We start from the raw sequence: 12,475 nt of genomic DNA on the forward strand, positions 1-12,475 counted from the left end.
GACAATCTTGGCCAAAGGCTATGAGGAAAGTAGGAGGGAATGTGGAGGAGACACTAGCCTTGAGACAAACAAATTTGCTTTTGCAAAAAATTATTTGAGAATTGGTGAATTCTTGACACTTATACCATTGAAAGGTCTGAGGTTGGCAATGCGGGGTAGAGGGAGACACTTGATGTCCTGCTGCCAAGGAACAACGTGGAGAGCAGTAGTACAAGTTTCCCTCACTCCTCTGCCAGTGTTACCTCATCCCTGTTTTGTAGGGACAAACTGAGGGTGTCTCCAGTCAGTTCTTATGCCTCTTGGGTGCCAGTTGTGGGGGCATGTAGCAGTAAGGTGCCCAAGGAACAGCATACAGAGGTCAAAGCAACAACAATAAGATTTTCTCATGTAACTGTCAATGCATTAAAAACAAAAAGTATTGTCTCATCCAATCTGCAGGATTCTGAAATGTTACTTTCTTTGGTAGGGGTCTTTTCAGATGTGACTCAAAAATATCAGATACTTTTTTGTGCTGCTTGTTTGTGATTTCTGTATGTAACAAAAAATATCCTCTTTTTGCTGCAGTCAGAACCAAGAGCACAATTTCATTAGCGCAAGCTAAGTGAAAATTACGTGACTGTTTTGTTTCTGTCATTGGAGAATATCTTTTCCCACCATAGGTCTTTTGAGGGAACAGAGTCTGAAATGCAGTTCTTGTGTTAGTTTCATAAGTTTTTGTATGTTTACAGACTGGTAAATATGTGTTGTTTCTTTCTAGTCATCAACGGTCACACACCATGTTTGCGGCTGTTGCTGGAAGTTGCAGACAACCCTGATGTGACAGATGCCAAAGGACAGTAAGTTTTTTCTTTGTTTTGATACAGTACTGTAATACGAATGGCAGCTCCATAAATTGCTCACAGCATAGGTACTTGTATGAAGTGCTGAATACAGTCCTGTGTACATCTTCTGCACCATTCCAGTTTTTCCTCATAGAATTTAGCAAACGTTACAAAGTACACATTCAGTCGATCAAAGCCATGGAATAAACATTAGCAAGGGGAAACCATTACTTATTCATTTTAGATGCTACCCCAATCTTTATGCAATTCTTCCGAGATGTTTAAAGCTAAATTCAGTTAAAAACTGATTAAGTTTCTGAGCTGTTTCTAGGGAGACTCTCACCCCTCACAAAACATGGATATTTTAAGACATAAACCTCTACTCTGCTATAGCGTCACCCAATATAACATGAATTCGGATATAACACAGTAAAGCAGTGCTCCGGGTGGGGCGGGGCTGTGCGCTCTGGAGGATCAAAGCAAGTTCAATATAACGCAGTTTCACCTATAACGTGGTAAGATTTTTTGGCTCCCGAGGACAGCGTTATATCAGGGTAGAGGTGTACTTTGTCTATTTGGACAGAGTATTAATTTAATGTAACACTAACATTGGAGATGATGTACATGATGATGGTTTTCACTTCTTATTAAAGGGTAGTTGTGAAGGGAGGATGCAAGTATATTCTAAATGTGGAAATTGTGAATGGTTTTAAAATTTCACCTGGAAAAAACACAGACAGATGAATGCCATGTTTTTAAAGGGCATCAGTTTCAGTCCCTGAACCATCACCTTAAAGCAGAAGGAGAATAAATCCTATTTTGAAAATAAATGGAAGAAATATTGCTCCAGTGTCTGGCTGAGGGATGATTGGTGCAAATGAGATACTGAATACAATTGGCTTCCCCCACTTAAACAATTCTGCCCAGGATTTTTTAAAAATTACATAAATAGTTACTTTAACTGGGGGGAGGGGTGATTACATAAATGAGCTTCATGGTTTATCATGAGGCTGATATTCTGCTGCAGTTTGCTATAATCATGGGTTATAAAGAACAAATTTTTAACATGGACTGGCTTGAACGATGCTGCAATGTAAACTGCCTACAAATCAGATATGTGTTTCTCTGTTAATAATGATTTTGTTTGTTGCATTGCTTAACAATAAAATTGTATGGAAGTACCTTAATTTGGGTTATGTAGATGAATATAGGGCATGAAGATGGTGGTGGAAAATGGCAGGAATTCCTGGTGCCCCTCTTCCCCAAGGATACATTAACAGTAGAAATGGCATGTGTTCTTAAAGCTGTGATTACTTCTCATTTTCTAGAACCCCACTGATGCTAGCTGTGGCATATGGGCACATTGATGCTGTTTCCTTGTTACTTGAAAAAGAAGCATCTGTAGATGCCGCCGATCTCCTGGGATGCACAGCTTTACATCGAGGGGTGACTATTAATTTTATGACCCTTAACTATGCACATTAACTTGATGGTTATGGCTTTTCTTTTATGAACAAAGGGGTATTAAATGGAGAGATGACTGTAAATAAATGAAAATATTAACAAGCATGGGAAGGTCGGGTTAAAAAAGTGAGTCAGAAGTTTTGAGTAGGAGGCAATGAGATTCGGGGTAGATAAAATCTCTTCATGGAATAAGCTCCTCAGTCAAGATGCAGTTGCTGAGAGAGCTAATAGGGTTACATGTAAATATGACCATGTAGTGAACAGTTTTCCATTAGAGTCCTGGAAATACCAGAACAAAATAGAAACCATTGCATAAAGCTTCTGTTCCATACTGATAACAATATATGAACATGATTAAAATATTGTCAGAGATAAGCAAATCAATGTCAGAGGCAGCAGATGGGATAGCAGTAGCTGGATTACTGGAGCAGCTATCTAAAATATTTGATATTTTTGGTAATGTTGTTCTTGCTCCTCACTCACCCTTTCTTCCCTAGTATTTGTGGTTTCATTCTCGACTGATGCCCATTCAGTTGGACTGATAAGATCTTTAGGACTCCACCTTTTATTCTAAGAATCTCCATGTTCAGCCATAAACTCCTAATGGTCTAATTTGTACCTGACTTCACTGGAGGTGCTCATCCTCTAACTGCAAGGTCAAGTAAACTGAAAGCTGGTACTAGTGCTTTTCAATATAAAGAGGCACTCGGGAGCAAGTTGCTTCTCACCAATTTCCTGGAGCCCAACCTTGCCACCCAGTATTCAAAAGCACATCACATAGCTCACAAATCCTTTGCCACAGCGCTGACACTATATCAACCTCTTGATTCACGTTTTTGTTGTTAACAGATTATGACTGGGCATGAGGAATGCGTTCAAATGCTGTTGGAACAAGAAGTATCTATCTTGTGCAAAGACTCCAGAGGCAGAACACCTTTACATTATGCAGCTGCTCATGGTCATGCCACTTGGTTGAGTGAATTACTGCAGATGGCACTGTCAGAAGAGGACTGTAGTTTCAAAGATAATCAAGGTTATACACCATTGCACTGGGCTTGTTATAATGGTAAGCTTTTCTCTTTTTATACCTTTTGCCAAACTTTAGCATTAGGAAGTAGGATAGTAACATGGCTAGCAGCATAAAAAGTTTAAGATGTAGATTCTCTCCTTTTGCCTTTTGCAGTTGTAGCAAGAAATTGCTACATTTATCCTTCAAGTCAAAAGGCAGGGAAATTCCAGCAAGACGACAACCTTGCTTCAGAGTCAGCCACTAGGTGCATGCCTCAATCGTGATGCACACTGGAGCCATCCCTTGGAGGCTGGGCATGAAATCTAGCTCCTTTAACATTAATCGCATATGTCCCATTGACATCACTGAGACTAGGATTCCATCCTATAAGAGTCACCTCTTGTACACTGGTGCATGAGACTACCCCTCCAGTTATTGTAGTACACACAGTACAACAGGCTTGTTTAGTGGCGTCTCATTAGGGTGGTTTGGGACTGTACATCGAAGACTGCGTTTCTAAGTACAAAGTGATAGATGGCTGACCATCTCTCTGAAGATCTAAAAGACTGTTTTGCAAAGTGTCATAGCACAATGTGAAAACACAAGAGATCTTTTTTAAAAAAAACACAAACAAGCGCCCAAATTAGATATCGGTCTAGTTCGCAACACCTCTAAAAGTATCTCATGCTCCTTAAGTTTTATTGCATAAGAACTTACATATGCAGTACAGCCTAGCTTATTTCAAATGCTAAAATGCAGTGCACATATGACCTTAATATGAAGATGTGCTAGTCTCTTGCTTTTTATAACAATAAATCATCTGATCTCTTGTAGGTAATGAAAATTGCATAGAGGTACTATTGGAACAGAAATATTTCCGCAAATTTAATGGTAATAACTTCTCTCCATTGCACTGTGCTGTGTAAGTAGAAATATCAATATTAAATCTGGCTATTTTGCTTAAGGATTTATATCCAGAAAATGAGTAGTATGAGAACAATAAAGTTATCTGGGTGTAGAGATAATAGTACTAGCAAATGATTTTTAGCTCTGATGATGATAATGTACATATCCTTGTGGTGAAAAACTGGTGCTATCAAGAGCCATATGAATTACTGCAGTTTGAATGAATTTGTTACAGTTTTTTCATCTAATGGCCTGAAGTTGCACTCTCACGATTACAGAGCAAGCTGCACCTCTGTCCCCTTTCTGATCTCTCTGAGTGCAGCATTAGAGGAAAAAAAGGATTTAAAACAAGTTTACACAAATATTTACCTTACCTCAAGTTCAGGCATCCCCTAATGGTGACGTAAGAAGGCTTTGCATGCTGAGACACTCCCAGCAGGCTCCTGGGGCTGATGCTGGTTTGAGTCTGGTTCCCTCGAGCGCTCTCTGTCCCGAGAGCATCCCCCTTTAAACCCTGCTGCAGTTCTTTGTTCTTCTGTTTTGCCAGGTTCTGGCCATTCCTGGCCAAAACCAGTTTCATAGGTTGGCTGAAGATGGAGGCATCATCATCAAAGCTCTGGCAGTTCTGGCATTGTGCCTTAACAACTCCAAAGTGTTTACTAATAGATGGCTGCCTGGAGCCATTCATCTCCTTCCTACCTGTATTTAAGACAGACTTCTATTGAGTTAAACTAACATATTCATACAGTAAACACACCAATAACTAGGCTAACATACACTGTCAGTAAATTACCACAGGCCAGCTCCAAATCGGACTATCACATTTAGAAAAAATTAGCTCAATTTAGGGCAAAGCATATGCAGTATTTTGGGAGAATGTGCTTTTTGAGTGGGGTAAGCCAGCAGAAAAATCATTAAGAATGATAGAATCAAACACACACATTCATGATTCCTGCTGAGGGTTAGAATTACTGACTTATGAACTCTTCGTTCTGCTGATAGTATAATTATCTTCTCCCAGAAATGACTGATGTGTGGATCCTATGTAAATATACAGAGGTCTGCTCTCACTTCTCTAGTTAATTGTCAGCTTTTCTATTTGTATGATCTGTCTGTTCATCCTAAACTAAACCTTGAATTTTTTAATAATAAAAATGATAAATTAAAAAAATAGAACCCTTCAAAAACCTGCTTAAAATAAAACCACTTCTGGCTGAAACTTGATACATAAAATCTGACGCCCGAATGGTCACTTTAAAAAAAAAATGGCCTCCTTCTCCCCAGTAGAGCAATCCGGAGACAGGGACCAAATCTCAACAAACTTTTCCTCAGGTTTAAGATAATAGAGGTCATTGTCATCCATAAAATGACAGCATTTCTATAGAAATAGTGGCTTGACTAAAAGCTTACTAAAAAGTGACAGTAGTCTGTGAAAAATTAGTTTTCTCTATTAACTATAAAATGGGATATGCTGCATATAATAATTACAGTTAATATTTTTAAACATTAAAAACTTCATTGAAGACTAAGGGGATAACATTCTTCTCAGCTTAAAGGCCTGTTGGATCCAGGAGACAAGCTGCTTGGTGTTGCAATGTTTTGCCAAATACAGACCACCATTTCTCTCCTCTTGCCCTCCCACCCCCAACCTCTCAACTCCTTGGAAATAGAGAGACCTTGTGAATACTTTAAATGTTTGAATAAAGTTACTTTCACTTAAGCCCACACATCTGAGCCTAGGCTAAGATATGTGATTTAAGTTTAAACTAATGTTAAAGGGTTTAAAGAAGTTTTGGGGAGTTCACTCAGGGCCACTAGTTCGGATTTACTTCTGAGAAGGATTCCCCATAGCCATTTTAAACCTTGACAAGCGTTCCAGTTGAATATGAAGGTGTGCGTGTTTGGTTTTTGTTTTGCTTTAAAGGTTTAGTCAGTGCATTGAACCTTCAGCTTGTTTTGTGTCGGCAGACCTCCGTTGAAGGGATCGGCTGTGCGCAGCCAGTTGCAGGACCAGTGTCTATTTCTTTTGTGATTCAAATCCAAAATAGTAGCTGCAATTTGATTGTAATGGAGCTACACTGATTTATAGCAGCTGGGATCAGGCTCATACTGTTAAAGCAAAAATTAATTGGGACACCTTACAAATATACAGAAAGAAATACTAATGTACTGTCAGTTGGGGAAAGGAATGAAGTGTGTATGGGCAGAGTGGAAAACAGTTAGACATTTTTCCTTAAAAAGGATTGTTCTTTCCTTTATAGAATCAATGATCATGAAAATTGTGCGTCACTGCTCATTGGGGCTATAGATGCCAGCATTGTCAACTGTAAAGATGACAAAGGAAGGTAAGAGTTCAAGAAACTGAACAGAATGCATTTCACCTTCACAAATCAGTCTAAGATCATATTTTTGCTTTGTGCAACTAATCTACATCTGGGATAAAATTTGTCAGACCAGCTCCTGATGACATAGAAGTTGAACTTTAACAAAGAAAGTGGTGATTCACTTCTAAAGAGAATATTATTTTACATTGTTACCAAAATAAATATTAGGTTTTTTTTAAATGGCCAGTGCTAAGGGCTGTTCACCGGAACCCAGTATGGTGGTAGTTAGGGGTTTTTTTACCTCCTCTTCTCGGATTGCTGTTTATGGTTAAAAGGAAACCGTAGACTCCAGTTTGGGGCAAATAAAAAAGCTGTTAATTCCTAGTTGTAAAACATAAAAATTGTAAGCTAAGAGTGCACTTGACAGGGGTTATGAAACAAGAATATAACTATATATGCTTTCTCACATGTTAGGCAAAAACATTTAAACACATTCAGTTTTGCAAGACCATAATTTGTAGGATAGAAAAGTATTTAACTTCTGAAAGAACTCTTATTAAACAGGTTTCAGAGTAGCAGCTGTATTAGTCTGTATCCGCAAAAAGAACAGGAGTACTTGTGGCACCTTAGAGCAGAGGTCGGCAACCTATGGCACGTGTGCCAAAGATTTTAATGGCATGTGGCTGCCTGCTGGGACTCCGCGTGTCATTAAAAATCCTGACGACGCGGCAAGCCGCGGGGTCCGCGGTCCCACGCCGGAGCGCTGGCCGAGCGTAGCAAGCTGCCGGCCCCTCCCCCGCCTTCCCCCGGAGCCCTGCCGCCGCCCGCGCAGAGCTCTGGGGGGCTGGGGCTGTGCGCTCCTGTGGGGCAGCATTTGGCTCCGTGGGGAGGGAAAGACGCTCCCAGCTGACCCGGAGCCCTGCTGCCGCATGCACAGCGCTCTAAGGGACGGGGCAGGGCGGAGCAGGGCTGCGTGCGGGGGGGCGGCAGTGGCAGCGGCAGGGCTCCGGATGAGCGAGGAGCCTCATAGTAAGGGGGCTGGCTCTGGGCCTGGGGGGGGGTTGGGTAAGGGGTGGGGGTAGTCAAGGGACAGGGAGCAGGGTGGGTTGGATGGGGGAGTGGTATACTAGGGGGTGGTTAGGGGTGGGGGTCTCTGGAGGGGGCAGTCGGGGAGCAGGGGGGGTTGGATGGGGCATATGAGTCCCGGGGTCTGTTTGGGGGGTGGATAGGGGTCAGGGCAGTCGGGACAGGGAGCAAAGAGGGTCCTGGGGGAGCAGTTAGGGTGGGGGGGGTCCTCCGGAGGGGTGGTCAGGGGACAAGGAGCTGGGGGGTTTGGATGAATCAGAAGTTCTGGGGGGACTGCCAGGAGGTAGGGGTGTGGAGAGGGGTTGGGGCAGGCAGGCAGGAAGCAGGGGGGGGGGGTTGTATGGGTCCAGAGTTCTGGGGATCCTGTCAGGGGGCAGAGAGCAATTAGATAGGCATGGGAGTCCAGGGGGTCTGTCTGGGTGTGGGGGTGTGGATAAGGGTTGGGACAGTCAGGAGACAGGTAGGGGGGGCAGTCAGGAGATAAGGGGCAGGGAGGCTTAGATAGGGGGTGGGGTCCCAGGAGGGGGTAGTCGGGACAAGGAGCGGGGGGGAGGTTGGGGATTCTGGGGGGTGCAGTCACCCAGCCCTGAGCCCTGATCTCCCCCTCCAACACACACACACCCAGCCCTCTGCCCTGAGCCCTGCCCTCCCACACACACCCAGGCCCCTGCCCTGAGCCCTGTACCACCCAGCCCTCTGTTGACTTGACCCCCTCATGACCCCAGCCCTGACTGGAACCCCCACACATACCCAGCCCCCCTCCCCTGACACCTGCATCCCCCTCACATGCCCCCAGCCCTCTGTCCTGACTCTTGCAGCCCCCACATCCCCAGTCCCCCCTCACATCCCATGCACCCTCACTCACATTCCCACCTGCACCCCTCACACCACATGGGAGCTGCCCAGGTAAGTGCCCCCACATCCAAATCTCCTGCCCCAACCCTGAGCCCCCTCCTTCATTTTAGCTCCTGGCCAGACCCTTCACCCCCAGCTCTGTGCTCGGTCCACTCCAACTCTCAGCTCAGTGCAGAGAGAGGAAGAGAATGGGCCAGAACCAGGGAGAAGGTAGGTACCCACTGTGTGTGGGCAGGGCCGGGACCCCAGACCGGCACTGGGCTGAGCGGGTCCGGCAGCCGAGGTCCCGGCTGGCAGGAGCCGGAGGATGGAACCCCTGAGCGGCAGTGAGCTGAGCTGCTCAGCCAACTGCCGGTCTGGGGTCCCAGCCACCAGCCCCACACAGCCCGCTGCCGGTCTGGGGTTCTGGCTTCCCAGCTGGGGTCCCGGCCGCAGGCCCCCCTCAGCCCACTGCCAGCGTAGGTGAACAGAACCTCAGACCAGCAGTGGGCTGAGTGGGTCGGTGGCGTAAGATCAACATTTTAATTTAATTTTAAATGAAGCTTCTTAAACATTTTGAAAACCTTGTTTATTTTACAATACAACACTAGTTTAGTTATATAATATATAGACTTGTAGAGAGAGACCTTCTAAAAAAAAATTAAAATGTATGACCGGCACGCGAAACCTTAAATTAGAGTGAATAAATGAAGACTCGGCACACCACTTCTGAAAGGTTGCCGACCCCTGCCTTAGAGACTAACAGATTTATTTGAGCATAAGCTTTCGTGTTGTAGCTCACAAAAACTTATGCTCAAATAAATTTGTTAGTCTCTAAGGTGCTACAAGTACTTCTGTTCTTATTAAACAAAATACACTACTGACTCTGAATGACAGATGGGGACAGCTGGATCATGTACACACCCAAATCTTTAATTTATTTGGGGCAGTGAGAATCTCCTCAGTGTATTTCTATGTGTGACAGGTTTGGTCACAGAGACCCCCTTGGGATTGTCACCTGATGTGCTGAAATTACCTCTGAGCCCATTTTCCCTGATGACTTGAGACTCCAGAACCCTGCCTTGTTGAGCCAGAAATGCTAGCCTGCTGCAACACAGACCCGGGTTTGAACCACGCCCCGAAAACTGCAGGTTTTAACTGAAAACCACTCAGCAGGTTACCTAACTGCAGCACCCAGACACCCAAACAAACCCCAAATCTGTTCTACTCTGTATAAAGCTTATACAACATAAACTCAAGAATTGTCCGCCCTCTATAACACTGAGAGGTACACAGCTGTTTGCTCCCCCAGGTATTAATCACTTACTCTGGGTTTGTTAATAAACAAAAGTGATCTTATTAAGTATAAAAAGTAGGATTTAACTGGTTTCAAGTAATAACAGAAAGAACAAAGTAAGTTACCAAGCAAAATAAAACAAAACACACAAGTCTAAGCCTAATACATTAAGAAACTGAATACAGGTAAATCTCACCCTCAGAGGTGTTCCAGTAAGCTTCTTTCACAGAGTAGATTCCTCCTCAGTCTGGGACCAGTTCTTTCTCCGGTACAGTCCTTGTTAGTTCCAGCTCAGGTGATAAGTGCTCATGACTGGCAGCCCCCTTTGTTCTGTTCCATCCCCCTTTATAGCTTTGGCCCAAGGCAGGAATCATTTGTCTTTCCCCAGCCCTCCTTCTAAATGGAAAAGCACCAGGTCTAAGATGGATTCCAGTATCATGTGACTGGTCACATGTCACTGTAAGACCTCATTCTTCATTACCCATGTCATGTACACATAGGGTGACCAGATGACAAAGATGAAATATCGGGACGCGGGGGGGGGGGGGCAACAAAACATCGGTTGGGATGCGGGACAAACAAGCAAATATCGGGACAGTCCCGATAAAATCGTCTGGTCACCCTATGTACACAGGAAGGCTTGCAGGTGAATAAATCCATTCACAACCAATTGTCCTAATCAATGGGAGCTGTCAAGATCTAAGTTGAGCAGACAGCAAGTGTGAAAAATCGGGACGGGGGTGGGAGGTAATAGGAACCTATATAAGAAAAAGACCCAAAAATCGGGACTGTTCCTATAGAATTGGGACATCTGGTCACCCTATCAAGATCCTAAGCCACCATTTAAAGGCCCACACTTTGCACAATTACAATAGGACCTCAGAGTAATACTTTATAATTCTAGCTTCAGATACAAGAATGATACATTCATACAAATAGGATGAACACACTCAGTAGATTATAAGCTTTGTAATGATACCTTACAAGAGACCTTTTGCATAAAGCCTATTCGAGTTACATTATATTCACACTCCTTAGCATATTTCCGTATAAGATATGGAGTGCAATATCACACTGTGTATTTATTTAGTTTTGTTAAAGTTGTATAACAATTGAATTGCTGCCCATTGCATGCTCTGGGTACCCTTACAACAAATAAAATTGTGGTCATATAATTAAATTTAAATACCTCACCCTCAAAGTTTTCCAGATAACAATAAAGCTAAAAACCAAAACAAAACAAAAGCAGCCATAAAACAAAACAAGAACACCCAGTCATCAGACATCACTGGAAACAACTCTTGCCCCTTCCCCCAATTTTCTTTTCCCCAAATGTCTCAGTCTTACCATGTGGAGACAGAGAACCCATCCTCAGAGTTGTGGGATCCTCTCAAAATTAAAATAAGCTACAAACCTTATAAAATCATTGCTACACTCTACAATAATGTTGTAAAACATTATGGGTTACAGTACTGTTACTACAGTGTTCAGGTCATTACTTTAGGTAGAATATTGTAGCATTTTTTTAATAATGGGAAGGCCAGATCCAGATTTGCCTTATATTTTACCTGTCACAAGCTTATTCAAAAAATCAGGAGTAATAGGGAGGTCTGCTAGCTTTTCGCATTGTGCAGTATGTTCTGTTAAGTTAAACATCCTGTTTTTATGAGCTTGTCCACAACTCCATCCACCTGATGTTGGCCAGTTTTAGACTTTTTGTTGTACAAACACTGAGGATGCAACTGTTACCTTTATTGCTTATATGAGAGAAGCATCCTAACTTGCCTTGTTGAGAGTTTTAAGTTTCAAGTTTCATAGGAAAAAAGCTTCAAAACTTCTTGTACTGTTCTGCTTAAGGCTACAAGGAACAACAATATTGTAATTCTTTATAGATCATTTAATATCCTAAAGCTATAACCATGCTGTTTTTTCTCATAGAACTCCACTTCATGCGGCAGCCTTTGCTGATCACGTGGAATGCTTGCAGCTTCTTTTAAATCACAATGCACTGGTAAATGCTGCAGATAATTCAGGGAAAACGCCACTTATGATGGCAGCTGAAAATGGACATGCAGGTGCTGTAGGTAGGTACCTATTTGCTTCTGTAAATCTTGAAAGAAAATGAAGGCTACTGTACTTACCCATCCAAGTGCTTTATCAGTTTTTTTTTCCCCTTGGGGATTATAATTAAAATACTAAGCGATATAAGAGTACATACCTAAATGTGTGTCCATCTATTTTATATAATGAGTAAAAGGAAGTTAGCTTCATATTTTTAAGAAGTCTCATGTGTTTGTTGCATCCAAAATTCTTGTCAGTTGTTTTCACTTCACTTTGCAAATAGTTTCAATAACAGATAAACCATGCCCATTTTTCTGCCAAAAATCAAGTAGCATGTGATTAAAAAGTGCTCTTGGTATTAATTCCTTCATTTGTCTCATTTCCCTGAATATACAGGGCAACAGAATCTCCTTCTAGCAGGAAGATGATGAGTAATCTTTTGTAGTTAAATTATTAAAATATGTTTATTTTGAAGTGCAAAATATTGTTTTGAATGGGCAACTGTAGGTTGAGTCTGGACTTATTATTTTTTTTAAAAAACCCTATAACAAATATAAACTCATACTTTCTCTCCAGACTTGACTGTGTAGCCCACGTCCTGGATTGCTACACCCATTATCTCCAAAGATATAATGTCAGCAGAATCCACTTACTCCTCTCAAAGCAGGATCCA

The 12,475-nt window shown here is 42.6% G+C and overlaps 1 protein-coding gene across 11 annotated transcripts in view; it reads left to right on the plus strand.

The window, feature by feature from the left end:
- The window catches only part of ANKRD44 (ankyrin repeat domain 44), a 225,996-nt gene that overhangs the window by 197,621 nt on the left and 15,900 nt on the right, over positions 1-12,475 (plus strand). For all 11 annotated transcript variants that reach the window (XM_050969482.1, XM_050969491.1, XM_050969485.1 and 8 more), the window contains 6 exons: positions 758-836; positions 2,150-2,267; positions 3,135-3,351; positions 4,129-4,216; positions 6,462-6,545; positions 11,680-11,825. In XM_050969482.1, the coding sequence (XP_050825439.1) occupies positions 758-836; positions 2,150-2,267; positions 3,135-3,351; positions 4,129-4,216; positions 6,462-6,545; positions 11,680-11,825 (732 nt within the window). The remainder of the gene's footprint in view (positions 1-757; positions 837-2,149; positions 2,268-3,134; positions 3,352-4,128; positions 4,217-6,461; positions 6,546-11,679; positions 11,826-12,475) is intronic.

This window comes from Gopherus flavomarginatus, chromosome 10, assembly GCF_025201925.1.
Source record: "Gopherus flavomarginatus isolate rGopFla2 chromosome 10, rGopFla2.mat.asm, whole genome shotgun sequence".
NCBI classification, from domain to species: domain Eukaryota; kingdom Metazoa; phylum Chordata; order Testudines; family Testudinidae; genus Gopherus; species Gopherus flavomarginatus.